Source organism: Vidua macroura, chromosome 6 (genome assembly GCF_024509145.1).
Source record: "Vidua macroura isolate BioBank_ID:100142 chromosome 6, ASM2450914v1, whole genome shotgun sequence".
NCBI lineage: Eukaryota > Metazoa > Chordata > Aves > Passeriformes > Viduidae > Vidua > Vidua macroura.
Window position 1 is genome coordinate 47129044 of NC_071576.1, and position 26102 is coordinate 47155145.

A 26102-nucleotide genomic window follows, 5' to 3' on the forward strand; every position below is an offset into this window, starting at 1 on the left:
TTAAATAAATGTTGTGAGATGTTATTAGGAACAGAGTAGAGTAGGCTTAAGCTTAATAACAAAGGAAAAAGCTTTATTAAACTACTACTAATATAGAAAACACATAAACTAAATCTAGGATGAAGACCTTTTAGAGCACCCCTCCTCCTCTCAATTCTAAAGATACTTAGCCATGAAACATTACCTGGGATTCTTGATTAAATCACTACCCTTTAGGTAATTTATACTCAAACTATTAAGGGAGAGAGAAGTCTCTCTTGCACCACAGGCCCCCTAGGAAACACAGCTGCTACCTTGTGTTTCTTTGTCACACATGGCTACTGCCCGGAAGAAAAAAATTTGCTAGTGTGACACTCTCTATTCTATGTCACAGTGCTCTCACTACTGTGTATGGACAGACTGCTTATAGGGCTCCTTTAAGGATGCTTTGCCACGGACTTAAAGATATAACAGTTCAGTTTTTCATCTTGGGACTACAGTCCCCCCCATTTTTCCCCTGGGGCCGAGGGGTCTAAAAACAGGACTCATCTTCTTCCCGAAGACAGAGGGTATCACCATTCCTTCTTTAGCTTTCTTTGTTTCTCGCTATTCTTGTGCTGCTCGAAGCTGAAACAGGTCTCCTTGGGTCACCACTGCATCTCTTTAAAATGCAGTCTCTATTGTAGGAGAGTTTGGTTCAGTCTATGGCTAATAAGAAAAGTCTAGCTAAAAGTTACTCTATCATTTCTTCTTACTTAAATATTTTTTTTTCTAACATCTCAGTTCTTGGACTATCTCTCTTCTACTACAAATTAAGGAGGAGTAATACTTTTAAAAAGCCCTAATTTCTTGGAAAGGGTTAAAAGTTTAGATTCCCTGGACGGCTGATATCTCTGTCTGGCGTTCCGCCTCCCATGCTGGGTATTCCCCCCCCTTTCTCTTTCTCCTCTGTTGGCAAATTTCCAGGTGCCGCTAGGCTCTCTGTCTCTTTCCCTCTTGCGGGGAGGCAAAGGTATTTCTGCTTCTCTCCACCCTTCTGTCTATAGGAGCTGGCTTGGTTCTAGACCCTCAGCCCCCCTCGGCCTACCTGGGCAAGGCCGCGTGGCTTCCCCTCCCTCACCCAGCCTAAGGCTGGGCAGGGGGGGAGTCTGCACTCTCTGATGATCGGAACTAAAAGAGAGAGTTCTCTTGGGAGTTCTTGCTTTTAACCCCCTGTGTTCTCAGAGGCGTGTCTGTACTTTCAGTGGTCACTCTAGGTGCTAATATCTAAACCTGACCACTGATTGGTTTGACCCAACTTCCTGGAAAAAATTCACTTTTATGTCAAACCACGACACTAAGTTAAAAAACTGCAACATAAGCTTGTGATCAGCCTTGGCAAAATGTAAACTCCATTAAGCTGAGAAGTATAGAAGGACTTGAAGTTCCACTTAACTGTATCTTCATGTTTCAACATGCATTGTAAGTTTTAAGCTGCAGATGAGAATTTAAGAGAAAGGTTATTAAAGTTCACATGACTAAAAACATTACTTTTTTCCCTCCAGATGAGAATAGATTTTTTTTTAAATATAGTTTATTTCCAGACTCTAAATAAATTGCACTGTGCTGATCTAGTGAGTCTCAAAAATCATAACTGACCCATTAGGTATTATTAGTTTAGACTAAGAGAAGTGCAGAAAGCAAAGCAGTAGGGCAATTTTTTTATTGTCATTTTTTCCAACAATAGCTTAATAACTGCTAGTAATGCAGTCATTCCAAAACCTAAGTGAGTTTAAACAAAATAACTATAACTAACTACTTTATAATAATAAAAAGGATTTACTATAAGACCTTCCATGTAAACCATTAAAAGTTCCACCTAAAATGTAAAGAAACAAAGATGAGAGCATAGCAATGTGCCGCTCTTAGTCTTCTCACTTGCTTCCTTCCCTTCAGACCATCTGCACTTTGCACAGAGATGCTGAAGTAGCAACTGGAACAGTTAGGAACATAATTACGTGCTTTGCCAGAGGCAGTAAACACTGGAATATCATTAGAAGACATGAAATTATCTGTAAGTTGCAAAAATCAGGCACTGAATATAGTCCTCTTCTGTGAAGATAATATCACATTTAAAAACATCTCTGCATGTTAAATTTGATGGAGATGAGCAGTCCCACGGACTTCCCTGGTAGTTCTCAAAAGTAAACTTCACTGCCAGGGCTTTGCTAAATGCAAGACTGAGCTCAAACAGAGGCCCAGTAGCCCAAAGACCTGATTCTGATCTCACATCAAACTGTGTAACATGAGCCATCTCTCTGAAGTTGGTGGGTACAAATCTCTTAATTGGTGAATTAAGCAGTAATACTCCCACTCAGTTTAGATAGATCAAATGCCACTCAACCAACATTAAAAGAAGTAAAGGAGAACAGAAGCAGACTTGAAAAATACAAGCTGTTAGTGAATGAAGAAGCAGACAGGCTGGAAATAAGTATTGAGGTTTCTCCCTAATTTCTCAAAGCAAAAATATGAAAGCTAAATCAGTCATGACTACAAGGTAAAAATTAAAAGAGAAAGGTTAGCCCACCCTTAAATTGATTTTGTATTTTCTTCTGGTAAGTTGGAAGGTAAGCATTTATGAATAAATTACCCTTTTAAGTCTTGATTCATGCTTCAGTGCTTTTTTTTGAACATGTACTTAAGTTTTGTTGATAGGAAAACTTATTTATTCACCTGCTAAAGTACTTTTATAAATTGAGACCTAAATCAGCATCTATAAAAGCTTCGTTCAAATCAATGTGAATCTTTTTATAGACCTTACTAAGAGCTCCATCAGCTACTAAGTCAAAGGAGAGCAAGCCAAGTAGTGGAAAAATCCAGGATGCTTCTCCTGGAAGAATAAGCTCCAAAACCTCTGTACTTAGTCAGAACTTTCTTTCATCCTCTAATATTAAATGACAGCACCAATAATATGCAATATCAAGTTATTAAGCATCTAGTCTCGAGCCATCCAATTAGTCTGCTGCGATGTAATTAAAACAAAACCAACATTAACTCAAAAGTGAAATTCACTTCAGTTGAGATCAGCACAGCAAAGAATAGAAGTTCATTAGAACCAGATGAAATTCATATCCAGATTGGTGTAAACTCTGGGTAATTAGCTTGAAACAGCTTAGCATTATCCAAGGAGGATATGGATAATTGGGTTCAACATCCCTGAAGATCTGCTATGTTTCTTGAGACAATAAACCATTTATGCTTTGAAGCTGCTTCCCGTTTTCTCCGTCAGCCTTGTCTGATAAGGGCTATTGATCTGATAATTTACTTGTCAAGACTTGTTAGTCAAGGCAGGACAAAGGCAACAAGGCATGTGGGTAATCCAAGAGATGAATTTGTCCTAATGACTTTCAGGGATCCCAACCACTGTAGTGGAGATCAAACAAATCTCTGAAACAGTTGAGTCTAAGCCAGGGATCACATAGTAAAAGAAAATAAGCAGGCCAAGAATTATATTATTCTATGCAAGGTGGCCACAGAAAGATAAAACCAGTGTGTACAAATAGTCAGCAAAGCATCTGGTCACTTCACTTCAGACCCGGGTCCTCTGCTTAAAATATTTATTCATATTAAAGTTCAGGGTCAACTAAAAGCTTCCTTGAATTTATTGTCTCCTGACTCCAACCATCACCCTGCCTGGAGCAGGTCACAGCTGAAGATGGAACTGACCACTGGGATTTGTCATCCTGCTACTGTGTCAAGAAATACAATGTCACAAAAGTGACACAACATTACCCTCACTTGTCTCAACTTCTCTTAATTGAGAGGACAGTTGGTAATTGATTCTGGAAGATTGAACATTTTCTCCTTGAAGGTTTAAGAATATACAGCACCTTCCAATCCTTCACATTATCAGTCATGTAGCTGACCCAAAGTGGTAACGGGCAGCCCTGACAACTTCCCATTATACCTGAAATGATCTTTGGGCAACCTCACCACCTCCCACAGTCTCTCTTCTGATTTATAACTGACTTTGGTTGAGTCAGCTCACTAGATTTCTAGTCTGTTGTAGATACAAAAGGAATAAAATTCAGCTCAATTAAATACTTTTTCCCTTATACATAGAGAAATCAGGAATCACACTCCTAAAACTGTGAGGCTGGATTAAAATTCAAGATTCATTTCTTTTGTGGAATGTTGGGAGTCTGAATATTCCAGAACTTTTGAGCGACTCTAGAAAGTGTGATATTTGAGTGACACCTTTTCCTCTTGAAAACAAAATTTAAAAAGTGCTCACAGAAAAAATAAAAACTAATATTCTGAAATATTAACATGTAAAAATTGTGATTTTATGAAAAATAGCTAATACTGCAAGTACTGCAGGAAAATTCCATGAGGACAACACTGTCATTTTGCTACATTGGGCTCCTAAGATGCATAAGAAAAGAATGTCTCTTTATATTCAGCACCTCAAATTCTGATGCCACAAGCAACACAGTCCAAGAAATAACAGTCATGTACCTTTTACACAGCTATTTTCCTGAACAGAAATAAAATTTCAAAATCCTCTCTGAGTTGGAGAACACATTTATTGACTATGCCATCTCCTCCAGTGCTACTCTTGGCATTAGAGAAGGGAAGGGACTCCAGCACTGGAAATGACCTGGAGTGATTTTTTCCAGGGTTGCAGGATAGTTTTTAGCATGCAGAATTCAATCCCAATCCACGTCACAATTCCCTCAAGCAGGCTCTCTTCCACCAGCCCATTCTGGCAGGTGAAAATCTGACATTCACAGAGGAGAGGTAGCAGGGGAAACAAAAAATAGCAAACCAAATATGAAAGGCCTTTCACATCCTACTGATGAGCAGATATCACCAGCTATAGCAATAAAAATGTTTGCTTTCCTGCATGCACATGGGAGAAGGAAGGAAAATTTAATTCTAAATGCAAATCTCAGGAAGAAAGAAATCTTGCAGCACAGTAAGGGCAGTAGGGAAATTCTATAAACAGAATAGAGAGAAAGCATACAAAGAAACCAGAGATAATAGATCAAGGATTTTTGCTTGTTTGTTTTTGTTATTTGGCTTTAATTAAAGATTTTTCTTTTTTTTTACTCACATGGTTCCTTTCCCCCAGGAAGAAACCTGGCCCCTAAGTGCTTTTTTTAAGTATTGATAAGATACATCCTCAGTTTTTCTCTCTCATCTCTAGCTGTGGGTTTCAAGTCTCCATCTTACCAGGAATATTTTATCCTGTACAGGATCACACATGAAATCAACACTGGATTTTTCTCCATAATAATGCAGGCTTAACACTTTTCAGACAAAATGGTGAATGTTAATGAATTAATGTACATGAGACCAAAAACCCAATAATTCCACAAGCTAAAGATACCGTTAATCAGGCTTAACGAGTAATATCATTAAACAGGTTTGCAAGCAGATCTTTTCTAAGTTGTATAAAAAGAAAGGCCATTTAATGTACAGTGGAGATGTAAGCAAAAGCCAGAGACTTCAGGATTTGCCTGAGAGTCTGCAAAGGAGGAGAAAGCAAGCTGCTGAAATGGCTGAACAAGAACAATAAAAAAAATTCAAGTGACTGAGAGCATTAGATCAGGCACCCCCTGCTCCTGTGGGCCACTGAGGAACTGCAAATGCAAGACACCTAGAAGGCCTCTTACCATGTTGCCTCAGGCACTTCACAGCTAACTTACAGAAGCATGAGCTTTTTGGTGAAATTCTTCAAGATGGGATATACAGACGATCAGATTAGGTGGTCCACTGTTTATTTTTAACATCAGTAGATATAAAGACAACAACAACTACTTCAAATTAATTCCAAGCTGTGTGACATGCATGAAAAGTCTAAGACGTCAAATTCAAGATTTGCCCATAATCATGGGGAAGGTTCTCATAGTGTGGAGAATACTTTGGTTTTGCTGATTCTGCCTCAACAGGTATAAGCTGCAAGAGCTTTCTCCCCCTCTCTAAACCCTTATGTGATTCTGTAGAATGGATGGGAAAAAATATATTGACTGTAAAAATTATCAAAGACCTTTTCTCAACTCCTTCATCCAGATAAATGGTGATGGAACAAGAAGACCATTTTGCAGCAATGAATTATTTAAGATACTGTGAATATTGTGACATTTCCCACTGCCTCATAGCCAGCTTGTTACTACTGGTTTACAGCAGGGAATGATAAGAGCAAGAAAGTCATTCTGTTTTCATTAGATTTTCAAGTGCCTGAGATCAAGCTTTTCCTCTGCACAATACATTCTTTTGCAGTCATGTATTTACAGAATAAAGACAAATGAATTTGTTGGAGAGTGGTCAACACAGGAAGAGGCCCACAGAGAGCCTGAGCTCCATCTTTGAAGATACTTAAAATTTGACTGAACAAGCATAGGAATAACCTCATCTACTCAAACCTCCTTTCAGCTCACCTATAAAGTCACCAGAGATCCTTCTGAATCCAGCTGAAATTCTGTAACTGATTATCTTACACTGTTCTTCTGCAGTCCAAGGCAGCTGAGAGCACTTCTTCCGCAAGCAATCAGCTTCAGACTGGCAATGCAACTATTTTGGCAGGGGAACGTCATTTCTACCAATGGAGGCCCTGAGGTTGCCTCCATTCTTTTAAGTTAGATTCTGCTGGAGTCATTCAGCGCCTCACACAGAATTCAGTTGGACACAGATGTAGCTTCCCTGAATAGGAAAGATTATGAAATGTGCTGAAATGAAAATGACAAATGCTGAATGAAATGACAAAACAATTTTTGAAAAGTTGGGTGGACAAATAAAAAACAGCAATACAAAAATTTCACAGGCATAAGGCAGAATGAAGTGTAACATGTGAAATTAAATCATTTATGTAGAGTGCCTAAATTATGACTCTAAACTTCAGGCTGCTTACATATACTTTTTGTCTGAGAGAGCAAAAAACTGTAGTATTCTGAACCTTCTGTATGCGCAAGAAACTTGCTGATTAATATTATAAACCGAAAGATTAAATGCAGAAACCGTGAAGAATAGGTGGTTAATTCTCTTAGTCCCTTTCAAAGTCATTCTGAACCACACTGCAAAACGAATGTAGAGAAAGACTTCATATGAAGCAAAGCTGTAACACATCATCTCTTTCAGAAGAAAATATTTATACTTTTAGTAGACTGACATCTCCTAGACAATTTTCAGTGCGTGAAAATTCATGAGAACTCAGGATAAATGCCAAGTGCCAATGTGATATTTTTAATACAGCAGCAAGTACCTCTTTGGAGTTTGTGGAGACCAAGAAGTGTTAACAGACTGGGACAGCACTAAAGTGCATGTAATGAGCTAGGAGTTATTTTAAGTTACCAAATCTATAGAAGGTAGGTCACAGTGTTCCAGACTGGAAAATGATCTGCAATTATTTTTGCCTCTTCATGGAAAAGGCAAGACCCAGTGCCCTCAAGGCAAAAGTCAGAAACAAAGACTCAATTTTGAACTAATTCCTATGTGGAGATGGTAAGGTACACATCTTACATTTGCTTACTCTTCTCTGAGGCTTAACTACTGCCTTCATTTTGAACTCTGCCGTTGAACTCACTTTGCACAAACTATTTAATTCACCTTAAGTAACTTCCCAGGTGCTGCAGAATTGTTAAATACACTTTACCTCTCAGTCATCCAGCTTTATTTTACCAGGATGACACCACCAAGACTTTTGCAGATGAAAAGGATATTTTTTTACCCCAGTAACTCATGCTTTCTAAAACTCATTCATTTATGCCTAAAGAATTCCTTTCCCTCTTCTCTAACTTTACCCTTCATGTTGCCATACTTGTTCTCCTTCACCATATTCTACCAGATTCTTAAACCATGCTGCTCACAACTGAAATGATTTTTCAGACCCTCCAGTTCCTCTCCCATATTTTTACATGCAGTATGTGAAAGCCCAGTGGTATCAGAGACTTCAGCACCAGATTTGATAGATCTTACTTGAAAGGCAGATAAAGGAGAAGTCCTGACCACTTTATTATGGGATTTATTATTATTATTACTACTACTATTATTACTATTATTATTATTTCAACAAAACAATTATCATAAATAAAAATGTAATATATTTGTTATTATAAATAACAAAATAATCATTATTGATTCAACAAAACCTGCCTGCACTGCTCCTTGTGCTTTCTATTGCCATAATATGCTGTAGACATGTACCATCTGATTTATCCTGTTTACCACTTTTGAAATTACTCATTTCCTTCAAACATCAGTGCAAATTACTTTATCAAACATAGTCACTTGGATTCTGCCATGATTAATTTCTTTCTCATTCTTACTCCTATTCACCCTTCCAAGTTTCTTTAAAATATTTATCTTCCTTACTATTGAATGGATCTCAGAACTTCTGTTTTCATTATCACTTCTTCCAAATACTTAATGGAACTGACAAATAATACTCTTCCAGATATCAAATAATACCAATTATTTATTAAGAAAATAGAGAAATTTAATGGAAAATAACAGACCGAAGTCATACCAAGTTTCTTCTTATTAGCACTTACCTGCATTTCTCTCAGCAATTTTTAATCCAGCTTATAACAATGCAGCAAATTGTTCTGCCTGACAGACTCTAGCAACTGCTCCACGATAATAAAGATATTTATCTGTTCCCCACCATGCCATCCCACATGCAACACAAACCTAAAAAGACCTAAAAGGATGATGTAATTTGTACCATCATGACCTCACTGAAATCAACCATGCTGTGGCAGTTTAACCAAGCAGAGAATAAGGTCCTATTTATTTTTGTTGAAGATACAATTTTTCTTACAGTACATTAGTAATCTAACCAACTGAGAACCAGTCAGGATAACCAGAAAAACTGATTTTTGCTTCACCTGAAATTGCTGGTCACAAGCACCATTAAACACTTGAGCACAGCCACACTAAAGCAAGGCAAGGCACTCTCTAAACTCTATCACTGAACCAGACAGTCTCTTGGAAGTTTCAAGAAGCACTGAAGTCCAGAAAACTTTTAGAGATTGAGTAACAGAAACCACAGTTTATCATAGCCAGTGGAAAACACTATGTATCAGCTAATAACTTTGTGCTTTTTAAAGCCCAGAAGAAACAGCCCTCTAATACAGACATGAAATTCTCAGGGAAGGGAGCAGGGGAGAGAAAAAATATTTAAAAATATAAACCCCAAATTTAATTAAAAGCAAGAGGACAACTGATGGCAAGAAGTGGAAGCAGGGCACACTCTCAGGTGAATCAAGGAACTCTAGATCAGTATAGTCTATTTTTAGCTGAGTGTTTTTTAATGAAGTCTCATCCAGAGGCAGCAACAAGCATGGCTCACGTCAAAAAAACGGGGGAAATGCCAAGAGATAAACAGAAACCTTCACCCTTTTACCAACCGAATCCATGACCCACTCTGAGTACTTCAGTGCTCTGGGCCCAAGCTGAGCACGATTCCCATGTCACTCCTCCCCACTTCACCACAGCTCTCTAGATTCGGGGCTGTCTGGGAACTGGGGGCTGCACAACCTGCAGAGGTGCTGGCTGGCAGTCTGCAGGTCTCTGGGCCAATGTCGTTTTCCAAGAAGGACTACTGCCAACACTAGATAAGCTCAGCCATGGCTTGCTGTATCTTAGTTTTGAAAACGTCCAAGAATGGAGATCCATGATCTCCAGAGCTCAGCACCTAACTGCAGTTTGGTGCTATTACAGAGCTGCAGTACCAAACAAATGAAAAAGTTTATCTTAAGTAGCTGAAGCTTCCAAGCTGCCACTTCTGGCCACTGCACCCTTGACCCACCACCTGCAATTAATGGGAAGGGTTTGGCTGTGGCATTTTTCTTATTCCCTTTAAATAGTTGTGGGTTGTTATTTGATTTGTCCTCTGCTTGATCTCAGCAGAGTACACAAACCCATTCCTCTCAAACTCTACCCACAATTCATATGTTCAGCCCCTGCCCATCCCAGCAGGTCTCTATGGGTCTTGCTTCAGTATCTTAACATCCTTTTTTCAAGAGAGAGCCAAAAAAAGACCCAACATGCCAGGCAAAGCATCACCAGTCTCAAATGGAGAGGGATATTTTCCCTTGAATCTGGTAGCCACAGTCAAACGCAGCCCATCATTTGGTTCACCTATTCACATTTAGGTCACATGTTGGCCAACATTCAGTGTAATGTCCCTCACAGCTTGCAAGGCCCTCACAGCAGCATAGCTACTCAGACACTTGGTTCCCAGCCTGTACCAGAGTTAACCTCCCAAAAAAGCAGAATTTTGCATCTCTTGTTGAGGTCTCTCCCTGGCACTATCTTCTGGTTTCTCAAGATGCCTCTGGGCTGAAGCTCTTCCCTCTGGCATACCATCACACACAAGCACACACTTCTCATCTCTCAGGCACTGCAACTAGAAGTGGTCACACCTATAGTTTCTCCTTTTAAAAAATAGTTCCACACTCCAAAGAAAATAACAGAGCATTATAAATGCCATTCCCAAATATGAGGTAGGTGTTAAGTGCCTCAAGCATACTTCTTAGGAGCAAATGTTTGAAGGAGAAGTTATTTTCACAAGGGAAAGCAACATTGCTGCTGTATAAAAGGTAGAAAAATACTCCCATAAATCTAGCCAAAGATCCAGCATCCAGTCCAAATGACAGGTGCTACAAAGCAGGAAAAGCCAAATGCAGCAGGTAGTATCTGACATGTGCTTTGGGTTGCCTCTGAAGCATAAAGGACCTCTCCCAATGGTATTTCTGTTGATAAACTTAATTTTCCTTTCAAAAACACCAGACCTGCCTATTAGATTCTGTACCACTGTAGCTCTCCACAAGGACAGGGCATCTTGCACTTTGCAAAAGCAAGTAGCACCTCCTTCTGAAACCACTCAGACCATGTTCTGTGCAAATAATTTTAACATTACCTCATGTTTTAGAAACTGAAAGAACATCACTGTATAACCTTTTGCATTTTAGGATACCCAGTCCTATCTGAGGTAGTCAACAAAATGAAAACATGCTGATTCCACTTTGTGTTACAGAGACAGACAAATTTACCCATGATGGTCTGAGGTTGCCTGGCATCCTGAACTGGGCAATTTAAGCCCAACAGGCATGCATGGGTTAACCATCTAAAAGCACTGAATGATGATAAAAACACTGGACCACAATAGCATTATTCAGTTAAACCAGCATGATTTCAAGACCCTGAAGCAACAGGGATGGTGAAAGTACAGTTCTTATTCAACATCATTACTCTTTAACAGACATTTTTATTTTAAATTGTAGCAATGGATGGAGGTTTTTAAGCTCTTTATTCCCAATGAATAGCTAAATTAGGCTTGGAATGGAGATTCTTATGACTAATGCAGCCTGACCTGTGACTGTACCTGTAACAAGACTGCATTACCAAGCATTATTCATAATCAGGTTAGAGCTAACACAAGGAAGACTTCATTGCACAATTCCTTTAACAAAAGAAAACCCTGTAAAAGACAAGAAAACATCTTTCAGATCCACCCATGGATCCTGCCCAGTTTTCTTCTCCATCTCTGCAGCACATATCAGGAGATAGCCATGTTTGGGATCCTCCCCGCCTTGAACTCTTGGCAGATGGAGGATTACTTCCTGTTTTTGGCTTCTGACACTGGGCTCAGACAGCTCATCACACACCAACTGCTGTGCAGTGCTTATTGTGTGAATGAACTGTTGGTTTAGATCACATTTCTACCTGACAAGTCTTTACTTTCAAAAAAACAAAATAAAGGTGATTTTCTTTGGTAACCCTGAGGATGGATCCAGCAAAAGCACTGAAGAGCAGAGGTTCACAGGCAACAGACTGTTACTTTCCCCTCAACTCCTCTATTTGTCCCCCACCCCTTGATTCACATGAAAAACAATGCTGAAGACAAGTGAGATTTGTTGGGGACCCTGAAAAAGTAATGTTTTCAAAATGAAGAGTAGTGAATGCAGTCCGGCCTTGGGCTTGTAACCTTGTCTCTTTCAAGGTTATCTGACAATAGTTTGCTTCCTTTCACCTCAGGCTTGTAAAACCTGTGCAAACAGCTCCCAAACGAGACACAACAAAATGCAGGTCAGCACTTCACTCTTGAAGAAGACCAATATGTCTCTGTGCTAGAGAAACAGTGTGGGTATGCCCCCTGCCTCCTCATGCCCCTGCAAAATTCTTTGAAAAATTATGCATAAGCAGGTACTCTGAAAGGAAATCAAGCCATTTATAGCTGATTCTTCTCTGCCACAGACCACACATCTGGAGTGTGTTTTCTCTTTCTTAAGAGATTGAACAGGAAGAAGATATTGAATGGTTCTTAAAAAAAAAAAAAATAAATAAAGCTAAAGCCATCAGCCTTCAGAGTCAGCCAAAACAGCCAACACCTACAGCAGCATGAAGCTACCAGGGATCCCCAACAAGGCATCACACACACACACACTCTCTTTCTACTTCCCCTGCAGCAAGCCACAGAAATGCTGCTTCATTCCTACATCTGAAGGAAGGATAAATGGAAACAGAGGAACAACTTTAGCTGCTGCTGCAGCAGCACATGAAGGCACTTCAAAGCAATGCTCAAACCACAGCTGGCTGAAAAAGAGCTCTGTCAGTCACACTATCCCAGCTGTGGCAAGAGAAGAGATTGGAAGGTGTTTTGTTGTTGGGAGGTTTGTTTTATATGAAAGGAGCAGCAGCTCACTTCCATAAATTTCCAGTTGACAATCTTGAGGTCCATCTCAGAGAGCAGAGCTCTGCCAACACCCTGATGTGGCCAGCTGGCAGTCCCTGTAGAGGAATGATCCCCTCCCCAGTGTGAGAGCAGCATTTGCCTGTCCCCTGGACAACTATGGAGTTTGTACCAACTGCAAAGGCCCCACAATTTGCTTTGAATCTTTTCTCTTCCTGCCTCTGAAGCAGAGAAAGCATGAAATTGAGCTATTACCAACACAAAGTGCTGCAATGTAAGTACAAGGCCAAGGTCTGAGTCACCCTGCCTCCTCTAGGACCTTCCCCAAGCCCCTGCCCAACAGGCTCAGCCCTGAGCCCCCAGTCACTGCCTCAGCTGCTGTGGAGATGTGCCTGTCTCCAGCTCCAGCCGTGTCTGTGCCAGGCAATAGACTATGTTGATCTGGACCTTGCCCTGCATCCTATTTTCCTAACTGGACCCCAGAACTGCTTCACTCACCACTACAGACCTGCACAGTGTCACTGGATGTGGTCCTGACCTGACCTGTGTTCTCAGCTGGACTTCAAACAACTCTCATCACAACAGATGTGTCCAGTGATATGGACTCCCAGCTGACCCTGATGACCTTCCCCAACCTGGTCCTGCTTGCCCTGCTGGGATAAGGGGGAGATACACCCTGCCCAGCCAGACCCCTGCCCAGCCTGCTGTGTGAAGGCACTCAGGTGCCTTCACTGCACCCCAACACTCATGTCATGAATGAAACAAGCCAAACTGTGTCCTAAAAAAGAACTACATAAAATAGACATTCACATGGCAGAAGGTGAGAAAGAAAACCTCTAGTATAGATGTGATTTTTACAGTAGCAGGAAATTCTCAAATGACTCTGACCTGTGAAGTTTGCATGCTGTGTGTCTCATGTAGCTCTGACTTGCAGGGAGCTGGTAGGCAGGCAGGCAGGTACCTGAAGCCAAGACACAGTCTGCTGCCAGAGAAAAGAAAATTACTCCTGTCTTGGAGACAATAGGGCTTCCTTTGAGAACTCCTATCTATAACTTTGCTGAACTTCAGAAAATGTTCCTTTTTGTGAAGAGCAGCAGCTTAGCAGCTGACAGAGGTTCCAGCTGTGGAAGTCTCTGATGTAATAATGGAATGAGCTAGAACTTATCAGCTAGATGTACAAAAATACAACCAAAAATAGAGGATAACAGCCTTCCCTCTTTCTCTAAAAAAAAAAAAAAGGAAAGGAAAAGGAAACAGAAAAGGGAAAAAGGAAAAGGAAATGGAAAAAGGAAAAGGAAATGGAAAAAGGAAAAGGAAATGGAAAAAGGAAGAAGAGGAAGAGGAAACGGAAAAGGAAATAAGAAAAAAGCTCTTCCAGCGCACAGCCAAAAATTGCACAGTTTGCATAGTCATGGAGACTAGGAAAACACTAAACCAGTGCAGGCCAATTTTACTTCAAAGGAACTAAGGTCAACTTAAAACCTGAATGCAGGAACTTGAGATTCCAGGGGTCAGGCTTTGCTAGGATAACAGCAGAGCATATAGACATAAGAACATTCATCCCAGAGCCATACATACTGAAAGGACTATTGTTGGAATCCTAGATGCTAAGAATTTTAAACTCTCTATGCTGAAAGGCACAGACTCGCAAGAGAGCACTGCACTTGACCTAAGGCTATAGAGAAGACTTCCAAAATTGATTAATAGCACTGAGATTATGAGTGTGTAGTTGGTTAAAAGTGTGTAATATCACAAAGTAGAAAAGTTAGAGTTTAGGGTTTTAGAATATAGAAATAAATATGAAGCAAGATGGAAGTTTTAGGGTGGAAGTAGGTTGTTCTTCTTCACCTTCTTCTTCATGGGTTTGGGTGATGTTTTGTAATTAGACAAAAAGGTCCGCATTGTGAGCTTCGAAGGATCAGTTATTGAGTTAAAAAGGAAAATAATCTAAGTGTCATTTCTGAATTAGATAGTTTAGTTTCAAAAGACCTTGTAACAAAAGATAGTTGGCCATTTTGTGCCTTGCTAATGAAAGACTGCAGAACTCACAGCTGTGAGGCTGCTTCACTAATAAGAAATAATAAACATCTAAGTCCAAACATGAAACATCATCCCAAATGCCTTCAATCCCAACCTCGACAAAGGTAGAAAAATCAAACAGAGAACCCACAGACTATCACCATACTTGCATTTTCTTCCTAAAAACATGCCCTCTTAGTTTGTTACTACCATGTACTTCAAACTCCCTAGAGACAACAATGACAGATTTTCAACTTGTCAGCCCTGGGAGAACCTGCTCTGATTATTCAAGTAGTCAAATGGGGGCTTTCTAAGCTGTAGTTGATTGACACATTTAATGTGCTTCTCTCAACAAGAGACTATTACCTATTTCATAAACTCCAGAGCCATCTGTCCTCCTGTCTGTGGAGTAAAGAACATGTTTTGATTGCAGTCGCTCACAAGCCTGGCCTCATTTACTGGACAGGCCTCCCTTCTTGGACCTGCTGCCTTCTGAGCAGAACACTACTCTGGCAGATCACACCACCAAATGCAACTAGGAAAGGAGGGCTGCATTCAGAGTAGGCAGCATTGATCTCTGCATCATCATGCCAGGTACTTCTCTCCCAATAGTAACAGGTTCTGCGTATCTTTACAAACACTGACTTGTAAGTAGGCAAAATATGCAAAAGCTGAAACAGAACCTCAAAAGGATGCATGAAATCATACTGGGAAATGCTTTCTACACACTTAGAGCACTCATGGTTCTAGGTACAGCTTCCATCAAACCAGGTATCTGGCAGCCCAAGGAAACATGCTCAGGTAGTGAAGTTACCACACCAAAAAGCAGGAAGGGCTTTGAAAATACACTCCTGCACACAGAGAGAACAGCAGGAAAGAATTCAATTACTTTCAAGCAGAAAATAAGAAATTCACCACCCATCAGTTTCTTACTTGTCTGTAATTACTGAGCATTACAATAACCTCATTGCATTGCTTATTATGCTAATCTTAATTAGCTTGCTGTTTCTTTGCACACTCTTCCATCTGTCATTTTTGTTGGTTTTTTCTCCTCTGACACTTTTACTGCAAACTCTTTTGAGTTAAGGACTGATTTTCTATTAAAGGTATAGAAAGCCTGGTCTGAGGAGGTCTCAGTCTCTGACTGGGATTTTCACCTAAACTAATTAGCTGGCATCAAATGGATCTCAGATTATTTTTGTTTTGCTGTTAAATTAACTTTCACCTTGAAACAAGTGGTACTAAACTGAAAAGGACTCTCTATAATTTCAGGAAAAATATACTAGTGAATAGCAGTGACAGAACCAAATCTATAATGTCATCTCCATTTCCTTTAACTCTTCCTCTCCCTTTCCTTTCAGATATTTATATAGTGATATGAGTGAAAACCTGTCTTCTGTTTGATTTCTCTGAAAATCCAACAATTCCTAAAATTTAAAGAACCACTGAGAAGCAGATACATAGGCTGTTATGATCATGGCAAAATAAAAACCCCAAATCAGAGGCTCCTTTAGAAAAATAGTGGCTTCTATTTTGATCTTTTTCCTTTCATAAGTCTGCTCCCTGAATACACCTTAAATGAGCAAGGCCACTTTCCTGAAGTAGCACTAATTACATCAGGGGACCAAGTGTCATCCAAATGCCGAGACCTGGAAGCCTCCTCCCAGAAAAAGATTCCAAATCCCTGCATCAGGACAGTCAGAATCCCTAAAGACTAAATACTCATTAAGTAATAAGCACACATCTCAGCTTGATGGACCTTCTGTATCTATAATGGTCTGAAGTGGATTTATGTTCACAACCACATAGATGCAAGAGTACCGGGGCAGTAGTGTTCCTCTGTTAGAGGAAGGTGGCAAAATTGTACAGGAGATTTCATTACTGGTTTGCACTGAATACAGCAAAGCATGAAGCCACAGTTACAAAAGGAAGCATTTCGATTTAGTGTAACAAAAATCCCTATGCCCACACCTTTTCCAAAAAAAAAACCCCTAGGATATAAAATGTAAATGAAAATTAATTTGACCTATATTGAGGCTGCACATGAGAACAAAAAACCATTTTTGACCAGCTGTAGGAAATGCTTCTTAAGGAGTCTGGATTGTCCAAGAGGCATGGATCCTCTGTTATGTCCAAATGTTGAACAAGCTGCCAACCAGCTTCTGAGTTCAGAGTTTAGGGGCAACACAAAAGGTAAAATTAAAGCAAACAGTTCCTCTCCACATCTTCTTCACATCATTTTGCCCTGGTTTGCACTTTCAGTTACAGTGCTGAGTTGGGTCAATCCACAGTAGGATTCACATTCCTGCCTTTCCCCCAGCTCCTGCAAAATTCTCAGAAACAATTTGCTCAATCAGTAGAGGGGAAAAAAGCCCCCAGCTTCTGTTAGCAGAGACACATTAAATGAGCACTTATTAATAGTTTCAGGAAGTCTTGGATTCAGATTTGCTGCCAACAAGACACAAGTGCCTCTCTGCTCATAGAGAGCCAGAAGGGTCACACCAAGACTCAGACTGAGAAGGCCCTTGGACATCACAGCTCTGTTTCACTTGTGCTAGGATTTCAAACAAAACCCTTCATATCAAAGAAGTCTCAAGTTCACAGGGCTTGAAATCCAGGCTGAAACTGAGATTTTACATTTCAGTTCCATCTCAAAACAGCAGTGCAGCAGCTAAGCCTCAGCATGCCTAAGCACTATGTGGCAGGAGTGAAAAAAAGCACAGCACAGACCCTCCTGCTCTGCTGTCAGTAGGAGCTCACCACCAGAGCAGTCAGCTTACAGAGAAGTGACAGCAGAGAGACTGCACTCATTCTGTTATTGCTTAGTTTACAACTCAGTGATGGGCTCTTCCTTGCCTGACAGTTCAGAAATATCGTTTTGAGACTGGGAAAATCACGTTACATTTCTCCTGTCTCTAAAAGCAGCACAGGTAATAAAGACTCCAAATTGCATATTCAGGACTGTGTCTAGGAGTTAAAGAATCAGATGCTTTAGGCAGAAAAGACTGCAGGCCACCCTTCCATAGTTTTTATAAGGTCTGCAGGGAGAAGCAGCATAAAGATTGCTATTTGTCAAAATAATCAAGTGTCTTGAAAATCCACTAGGGAACCATTCTGAAATCAGAATGGAGTTATTTTTACTTAGTTGCTTCCCTGATCAAAAGCACATTTTAAAATATATATTCTCTGGCTCTAAAAGTCTTTGAAATATAGCAGGTAACTCATCAGAAAGAGCAGCACTGAAGGGAGTCTGTACCAGTATCTAAATATCTGGACAGAAAGTCAGTAAATACAAATATTAACACAACCCTGCAAAAACAGGAAGCAGTGGCAGGTGGAAAAACTGGCCAGAGCCAGTCTGGACACAGCATGTACATCTCTGAGGCTGCTTTTTCAACCAGGCTGCCCAGGCAGCAGAATGCTGTCACTGCCACCCACAGTGCAGCCCCGTGCCTCTGAATTCACTCTGATCCAGGTTGGAGATAAAAAGATTGCCAGCATCACAGCAAAACTGAATTGTTATTACTAATGACACCTATTGATTTGTCTTATGGATAAGTAGATACTTTTCTATTTTTCCCATTTGTGTATTTTTCTCCATGGGAATGAATTTAAGTTCTCTGCAAAGTCTGAGACCAAAGAGAGTGTCTGTACCCAGGAAACAGAGGGAGAAGTGATTATGCAGGTCTGTAAGTACAACCCTGCTGACAACACTCCGTGCAGATTCATAACTCTTCCTACCACTTCAGGTTCTTTGTAGCAGAGACTGTGACTCAGATCAACCTGTCAAATGACCTCAGTAAAGTGCAGAAAAATGATGCAAGGAGAGGTGCCAGGCCAAGCACTCTTTCGAGCCTTTGGGATCAATGTCAGTACTTAGATCTCCAATGTCAGCAGTTCTGCTGTGCTGAGGTTACTTTGCTTACATCCAACAGCAAACGTGAAACAAGCACTTGCCTGTTCATCATGTTCAAATTCTATATGAAAGCTGTCTTTGGAACATGCTGCCTTTTGATACTTAGGCAAGTTACTTTACCTCACAGGGCTGGTTGAGAACCAGAATCTTTGAGCAGGACTGTCACTAGAGGACACAAGGAAAAACGACGCACCACAGCTACGGTCACGATGAAGAGACTAATTTATTTCTTCTGACTCCAATCATTTATAGTTTTCAAAAGGTGCCAGTGGATTGGAGGGTGAACATGCCACCTCTCCAACGACACTGGACAAACTACCAGTACATCAAATTTCTCCACCTCTATGAAGGAATGCAAAACAATAGGTTGTTTACAGGAAGTTGCGTGAGGTTTTCTACAAGAATGTAAACTCAGAAGGCTTTAGAAAAATATTAAAAAAATCAGGGCGACACAGGACATCAGTCCAAGGGTCCTTCTCCTGAGGAGGTGCCGCTAGCCGATTGACCCCCCCCCCCCCCCCCCCCCAAGAATTTTGGTTGTTGGGTGCTGTACAGGGAAAGCTCTGTTAGCCTGAGGGCAAACAAGAGTGAACAGAGCTGGGAACTCACCCAAGAACTGCTTAAGTAACCCTCCCTCTCTGATTCCCATCCTCCTTTTTCATGTTTGCCTAAAGGTGTTGTATTGAGTTTGTGTGGTAAGGTTTTGGTAGCCAGGGGCCTACAGGGGTGACTTCTGTGAGAAGCTGCTGGAAGCTTCCTCCATGTCCCCTAGAGGCAATGCCAGCCAGCTCCAAGATGGACCTGCTACTGGACAAGGCTGAAACCATCAGTGATGATGGTAGTCCCTTTGGAATAGCAGATTTAAGAAGAGGGGGCAAAACCCTGTGCAATGGGGGCCAGAGGGAGAATATGTGAGAGGAACTGCCCTGCAGACACCCAGATCAGTGAAGAAGGAGGGGAGGAGATGCTCCAGGCACAGGAGCAGAGATTCCCCTGCAGCCTGTGGTGCAAGCCATGGTAAGGCAGCTCTGCCCCGGCAGCCCATGGAGGAGCAGAGATCCACCAGTAGCCTCTGGAGGACTCCATGCTGGAGCAGGTGGATGCCTGAAGGAGGCTGTGACCCTATGAAAAACCCACACTTCAGCAGGCTGCTGGCAGGACCTGTGGTTCCATGGAAAGAGGAACCCATACTGGAATAGGTTTGCTGGCAGGACTTCTGACCCCAGAGGGGACCCACACTGGAGCAAGGGAAGAGTAAGAAGAGTCCTCTCCCTGAGGAGGAAGGAGTAGCAGAGACAATATGTGATGAACTGACCACAGCCCCCACTGCCCGTACCCCTGTGCCACTGGAGGGAGGAGAGAGAGAAAATTGTGAATAAAGTTAAGCTCAGGAAGAAGGGAAGGCAAGGGGAAAGGGGGTTTGATGATCTGGGTTTATTCCTCATTATTCTACTCTAGTTTGATTAGCAGTAAATGAAACTAATTTCCCCAAGTCTAGCCTGTTTTGTCAATGACTGCAGTTGGTGAGTGATCTCTCTCTGTCCTTATCTCGATGCACCAGCCTTTCAGTATATTTTCTTTCCCCTGTCCAGCTGTGGAGGGGGGTAACAGAGCAGCTTGGTGGGCACCTGGAATCCAGCCAAGGTCAAACCACCACAGGTATGAAAGGTAAGTCTGTGCCTCACATATTTTAAAGGAGTTGCCTTTCCTATTTAAAAAGATATTCCTGTCATGAGAGAGCACATACATATCACAGCTGGCAAGAGCTCCTTCGCATACGAGTCTTCAATCATACAGTATAAATATGCATAGTGCGAAGCAGAAAACACTCTGACAGGTACACAGAAGCCTGACAGAATAACCACGCTTCTGCCTACATGCACTAAGCCATTGGGTAAATAACTCTTCAAGCTGGTGAGCTTTTTTCTTTCTAAATACATTCTATTTACTTGATTGTCTGTAATGACTCCTCTCCAAAATCCTTACGCTCCATCCTGCAGAACCATATTTAGATGGGATTACACTTACACTCATAACAATAAGATGGCATCACTCACCTAACACTGTCACTTGGTATGAAGTATTCTCTTTTTGCAAATAACGTATAAATTTCAATCCTTCTTCCTGCAGCAAATAATACCTTAATCTACAAGCTATGCCATATTCCTGAGGTCAGACACAAAGCAAGGTGATATTCTTTGCATTCTTTATAATTAATGTTCTAAAAACTGGCATTTTAGGTCCTGAAGTGCAGAAAGGGATTTGAAACCAACTTTTTGTGCCTAAATGGTGATGTTTTTACACAGTCTTTTTCTCAAGAGGCAGGAGGCTGATATTTTACTCAGAAATGACTGCAAGTCAGAGCAATCTTCTATCAAGAGCAACAGTGAATCTTTAACCACACCACAGGAAAGAGAAGAAGCAAAGACACAGGCAACACACAGAAACGCTTCCCCAGAGCCTTGCCTCACACTTCTGTTCTTGGGCACATCCTAAGTGTCTTCTTATTTCACAGACTTTTATAGATTTTAGTCCTGATTTTCTCTTTTTTGAGCTCTGGCTGCCCACTGTGTTCTGTGACAACAACACCACAGGCTTTCTTTCTTCAAGAAAGCATTCCTTAATCACCCTTTTCCATCAACCCCAGTCTTATGCTTACAGAATTAGCCAAGTCCCTCCTCAAGTCACCTGTTCCTTAGACTGAAGAGATCCAGTCTACTTAACTACCCTGCATGAGGAATTCATTCCCTGTCTCTGATCCTCTGAATCCCTTCTCTGCACATTTTACCTTTGTTGTCTGAGGGTTTTTTGAGGTGAAAAGCACCAGAACTTTATGCAACATTCAAGATACAAGCATCTTATTTTTGAGACATCAGTGACCGTCAAAGGAGGCTCATGGTTAAGCACAAAAAAAAAGAAGCATCCAAAAATAACTGTGTTTTTTAAAGTCTTGACCTTTAATCCAGCTGTATTTATAGAAAGACACTTTTTTTTCACTGTTAGCTTCACTATGTATGTAGAAATGGAATCTTCAAATTAGACCGTAATTCACCTATTCTTATCTCTGACAGGGTCAAACACTTCAGACAAGGCAATATAAATTGTAGAGCACACAGTGCTACAATATAATTTAGAAAACATCTTCCAAAACTGATAAGTTTTAATTCTTAACAAACTAATATGATTTTTATTATGTCCAGGAATTGAAGAAGGCTCAAGAAACCCAACTCACCTCAATGTCAAAGCCTTTGGAAAAAGAAGAGGAACACAAGAACCCAAAATTCATATTTACAAATTGGTTTTCTATCTTCATTAAGATAAGAAGGACAAGCAGGTTAATTTCCAAGTATTTTCCTTTGTCATTGAAAAAAATGAACTTTCACATTTGCTGGACATCATCTATTCTTACTTTATGGGAAATGGCAAAGCTGAGCATGTGATATTGCATTCATCATTCTGCCCTACAGTTACAACACACTTTGATTAAACTACGTTAAATTCCTTACATATCAGAATGTATTTTGATCTCAATAATCTTCATAATTCATCAATAATGCTCTCTTTGAGCACTTGAGTTGAACAGGACCAGTGATTCAACCTCATCCTCCTTATAGCCAAGTGGCCAGAGATAGCTTTCAAGGAAGATAAATTTCTGGCTCGCTCTCATCACTACTTTCAGCAGCTCAATTATAAATGATGTTAATAGACATGAAATGCCTTTCAGGAATTTCAGCAGCTTCAATGTAGTAGTGAATCTCTGAGATTTTCTTGCCCCTAAAGTAGCTTTCTGACTTTGACCATAGTTTTTCTGACTTTTCATTGCCTAGGATCATCCTTTGTTCTTATGCCTTGGCAGCTGGTGAGAAAAAGCTGCATCTAACCACTGCATCTTTACTTGGAGGACTGAAGGTATGGTGAATGCAAACGTTATGCAAAATTCACAAGGAACAGAAATACAACAACAAAAATAAGAGTTACTTAAAATTAATAAAAAGGAGAAGGACATGTCAGGAGACTTGCAATTTAAAAAGCAGTAGCTTGTTAAGCTGGCTTTAGTGCCAACTTAGCTCATTACTCATTACAGAGTGACAGGGAAAATAAATCTGGAGGAATTGCCAATCATGCCAGAAGTCTGTAATATGCATTTTGTAGTTCCTAATCTCTTAAAACTAAACACACACACCCCCCGCAAAAAAAAAAAAAAAAAAAAAGGCTAATCATCTAGTCCCCTGATCCCCTGATTTCATATCAAATTGCTAGCAAACAAATCCACTTATGGGAAATTTTTTATTTCCTTTTCTGCAGTACTTTAATTAGATTCCACCAATAAGTCTCTGAAAGGACCATAATTTATTTTCTTAAAGCAGTAAAGCAGTTAGATGAGGTTTGCTGTCTTCATGTGAAAACAGTCTTGGCCATCCTACCTCTTTCTGAAGTACTAGACAGTGCTCTTTACACTGCCCTGGCACAACCTTCCTCTTGGGCAATGCCTTCCAGGGCTGAGTATCAACATCACTTTCTACAAATCAATGCTGTTGAACCTGCTATTCCAAAAACTTAGAAGGCTTTTTTCCCCCCATTTCTGTTAGGGATGTCCTTTCTGCAGACACTAAGGTGAAGCAGATCTTGGGTGACCTAATAGATAAATTTCTAGAGAGTTGTGTTTTCATTCAGCTGTGTCCTTGTTTTGACTGGCATAGAGTTACTTTTATTCAAAGAAGCTGGTGCAGTGCTGTGTTTTGGATTTAGGATGAGAACAATGTTGATAAGAAATCGATATTTTAGTCATTGTTACATACTGCTCTCTCTAATTCAAGGACTTTTCCTGTGTTTTAGGATCGAGTCAGTGATGACAATTCAAACACACAGAGATTGCACATACATCCACTACAACTCCAGAACATGAAATATTGGAAATATGTCTTTCCTCTGATAGAGAAAAATATGAGAAGAGTCAATTTGCTATCAGCAATAGAAACTTCCCAGTCTCTGGTTTTGTGTGGAAAATGTTCACTTGGAGCTCTATTTATCTACTCTCATACCTAAAAAGACACATAGCATGCTTTTGGAGGATCAAAAAAACTGCTTTATACTGTCAGGTAATTTATTGCATGAGCTATTGAAAATAGCAAGACTTAACTTTCAACAAGCAATTCCATATGCTTGCTTCATGCACATCTCTGAAGCGTATCTGCTTCTTCATGGATACAAACAAGTCTTCATTCCTTACATGCATTAATGCACAGCTAAATATAGTGCTCTCAAAGCAACCAGATCTTCTTTCTGCCTTACAAATTTCTGACAACTCCTTAGCTGAATTTTGATGACAAAGACATTAGGAATACAATTTTGTAAGCAAAACTGTCACAGCAGACAAAAATGTCATCCCACTGGAATCATCAAAACGTGTACCTCCATGAAATGAGCCTACTCCTGTAATAATCCTACTCAAGTGAATGCCTGGTATTAAAATGTAATCTGCCTCATTTAAAATGTGATCATAAGGTCTTAAAGAGTTGGTAAAGTACCCCAAATGCCCACTCATGCCCTTTTTCACTATTTAGGAGGAGACTACACTATGAAAATGGGAGGCACTGGAAAGTGTGATTTCCAAAGTGCAGGAAAACAAAATCTAAAGGTGACGCATAATGGTGCACCCACTGAAGCATTTGAACAAAAATCCTTTAATTCAGTGGTGTAACACTAGGCCCCAAAATAAATTCCTTGAGACTCCAGTGTAAGAAACAGAATCCTTCCTGCAGGCAGGCAGGGGACATGCTCTCTCACCAGCCCTGACAGTTCTGGGTTCTACAGGAGTGTGCAAGCACACAACCAGTTTAACTGACTTGTAGCATCAAAACCTTAATGTACTTGTTCCAGTAGCTCTAGAATATATGAAAAAATCCATTAAATGAAATTTTAAAATTGTCTTTGAAGTATTCACTATGCACTTTGGAAGGGCCATGTAAAGGATGGAGAACAGTGGTTTACATTATCTTACTTGCAGAGTTTCAGCAGAGGGAAAAGCAAAGCAGAACCCCTCCTGCAAGTCTGTGTGTGGTTTATAAATCTTACTGAAAGGAAGTGGCAATGACAAAACACCCACTTGGGACAGGTAGCCACTTGCCAATGGTTGGCCAGAACAAAAAAGAAGAGAGAAAAGAACAAAATTACCTGTAAGTGTTATTCCCTAGCACTTCTTATTTAGTGCATAGGCAGTCTTAGAGAAGGGTCTGCTGTAAATCCAATTAAGTTGGATTCTTTCCAATTTTTTTAATTGGCTTTTGATGAGACTTAAATTTTCGATCTTACTATTCCTAGTTATCGGGATCATTACAGCGGTCCTTGAGGACCAACCAAGAATAAAACCCCACTGGTTGAAACACAATGCAAACAAACCCTCAAGATATTCTTGATAAAGCTTTGTATATAATCAAAAAAAGAAAGAAGATGAGGACATAATCTACAGTGATCTCTACGGTTATCTGCTGTTTTGCCACCTGAAATCCAGGCATGGCCAATGCAAGAGGATATGTATTTCTGCTCTAGCTGCCTTAAGCTATTGGAGAGCTGCTCAGAAAAGCTCTGCAATGAATGGTGCAGGACATTAAGTAAAATACAGTCATTGTGATCTTCCCCATTCCCTGAAACTGCACAGCCAGGTAAAGGATAAGACCTTGTGCATTTAAACTACTCAGCACAGTCTTTTAAGAGCCTGTGCAATCTGGCAGAGCAGTCCCAATTACTTCAGTTACTGCACAGAAAAACAAAGTGCATTCTTTGGTATTATCACAGAGGAAAAGTGCTTTCAAGGGACTTGAAAATTTTTACATGCCAATCTCTCTAACCAACAAGAATGAAAAAAATCTAAGGTAAAGTTGATGACATTCTAGTGAATTCCTGATATGTCATGAGACCTTGTGTTGGTTAAAATATGCATTAACATGCATTAAAGAAGCTCTGGGTCATTCTTATTTTCCGCTGCATTATTGGCTCACAGCATGGCAGCCACTTGCAAAGACCTCACAGAAAATTATTCTGTATTTCAGGAGGGGAAAAAATAAAAAACAAGAGAGTATGAACTGCAGAACAGTGACCCAGTCAGATCTAATCAAAGAACTGACGAAAAACTGAACAGAGTACAAGAAAAGGTAGAGATTAGATTGATCCCCAAGTCAAGTAAAAAAATCTGGGAGACAAGAACAAAATGAATCCATACTGCACAGAACAAAAAACCAGTTTGCTAGAGTTCACAAGAAAGTGCACAAGATCTTATCTATAGTGGATAATATGCACTCACACTAGTTTTTATTTTTGTACAACAGAACAGGTCAGAAGGTAAAGGAAGAATGGAAAGTCGGAACCAAACCAAAAAAAACCCACCCAACCCAAACCACAGAACAGAATACAAAATTGATTTTTATATAACATGCTCATTGTGAAGTGTTGTAAATCACCTTGCTCCAAGACAGTCAATCACAACCTAAGGGAACAATAAAGTTTTACAGCAGG

The 26102-nt window shown here is 40.3% G+C and overlaps 1 protein-coding gene across 32 annotated transcripts in view; it reads right to left on the bottom strand.

Annotated features, from left to right (window-relative positions):
* Positions 1-26102, bottom strand: part of TSPAN4 (tetraspanin 4) — a 413364-nt gene that overhangs the window by 136327 nt on the left and 250935 nt on the right. Inside the window, exon 1 of one of the 32 annotated variants that reach the window (XM_053981276.1) lies at positions 13544-13607. The exons of the other annotated variants lie outside the window; for them this stretch is intronic. Coding sequence (XP_053837251.1) covers positions 13544-13558 — 15 coding nt within the window. The 5' untranslated portion in view covers positions 13559-13607. Of the gene's footprint in view, positions 1-13543; positions 13608-26102 lie in introns of those variants that run through there. 32 annotated transcript variants of the gene reach the window in all.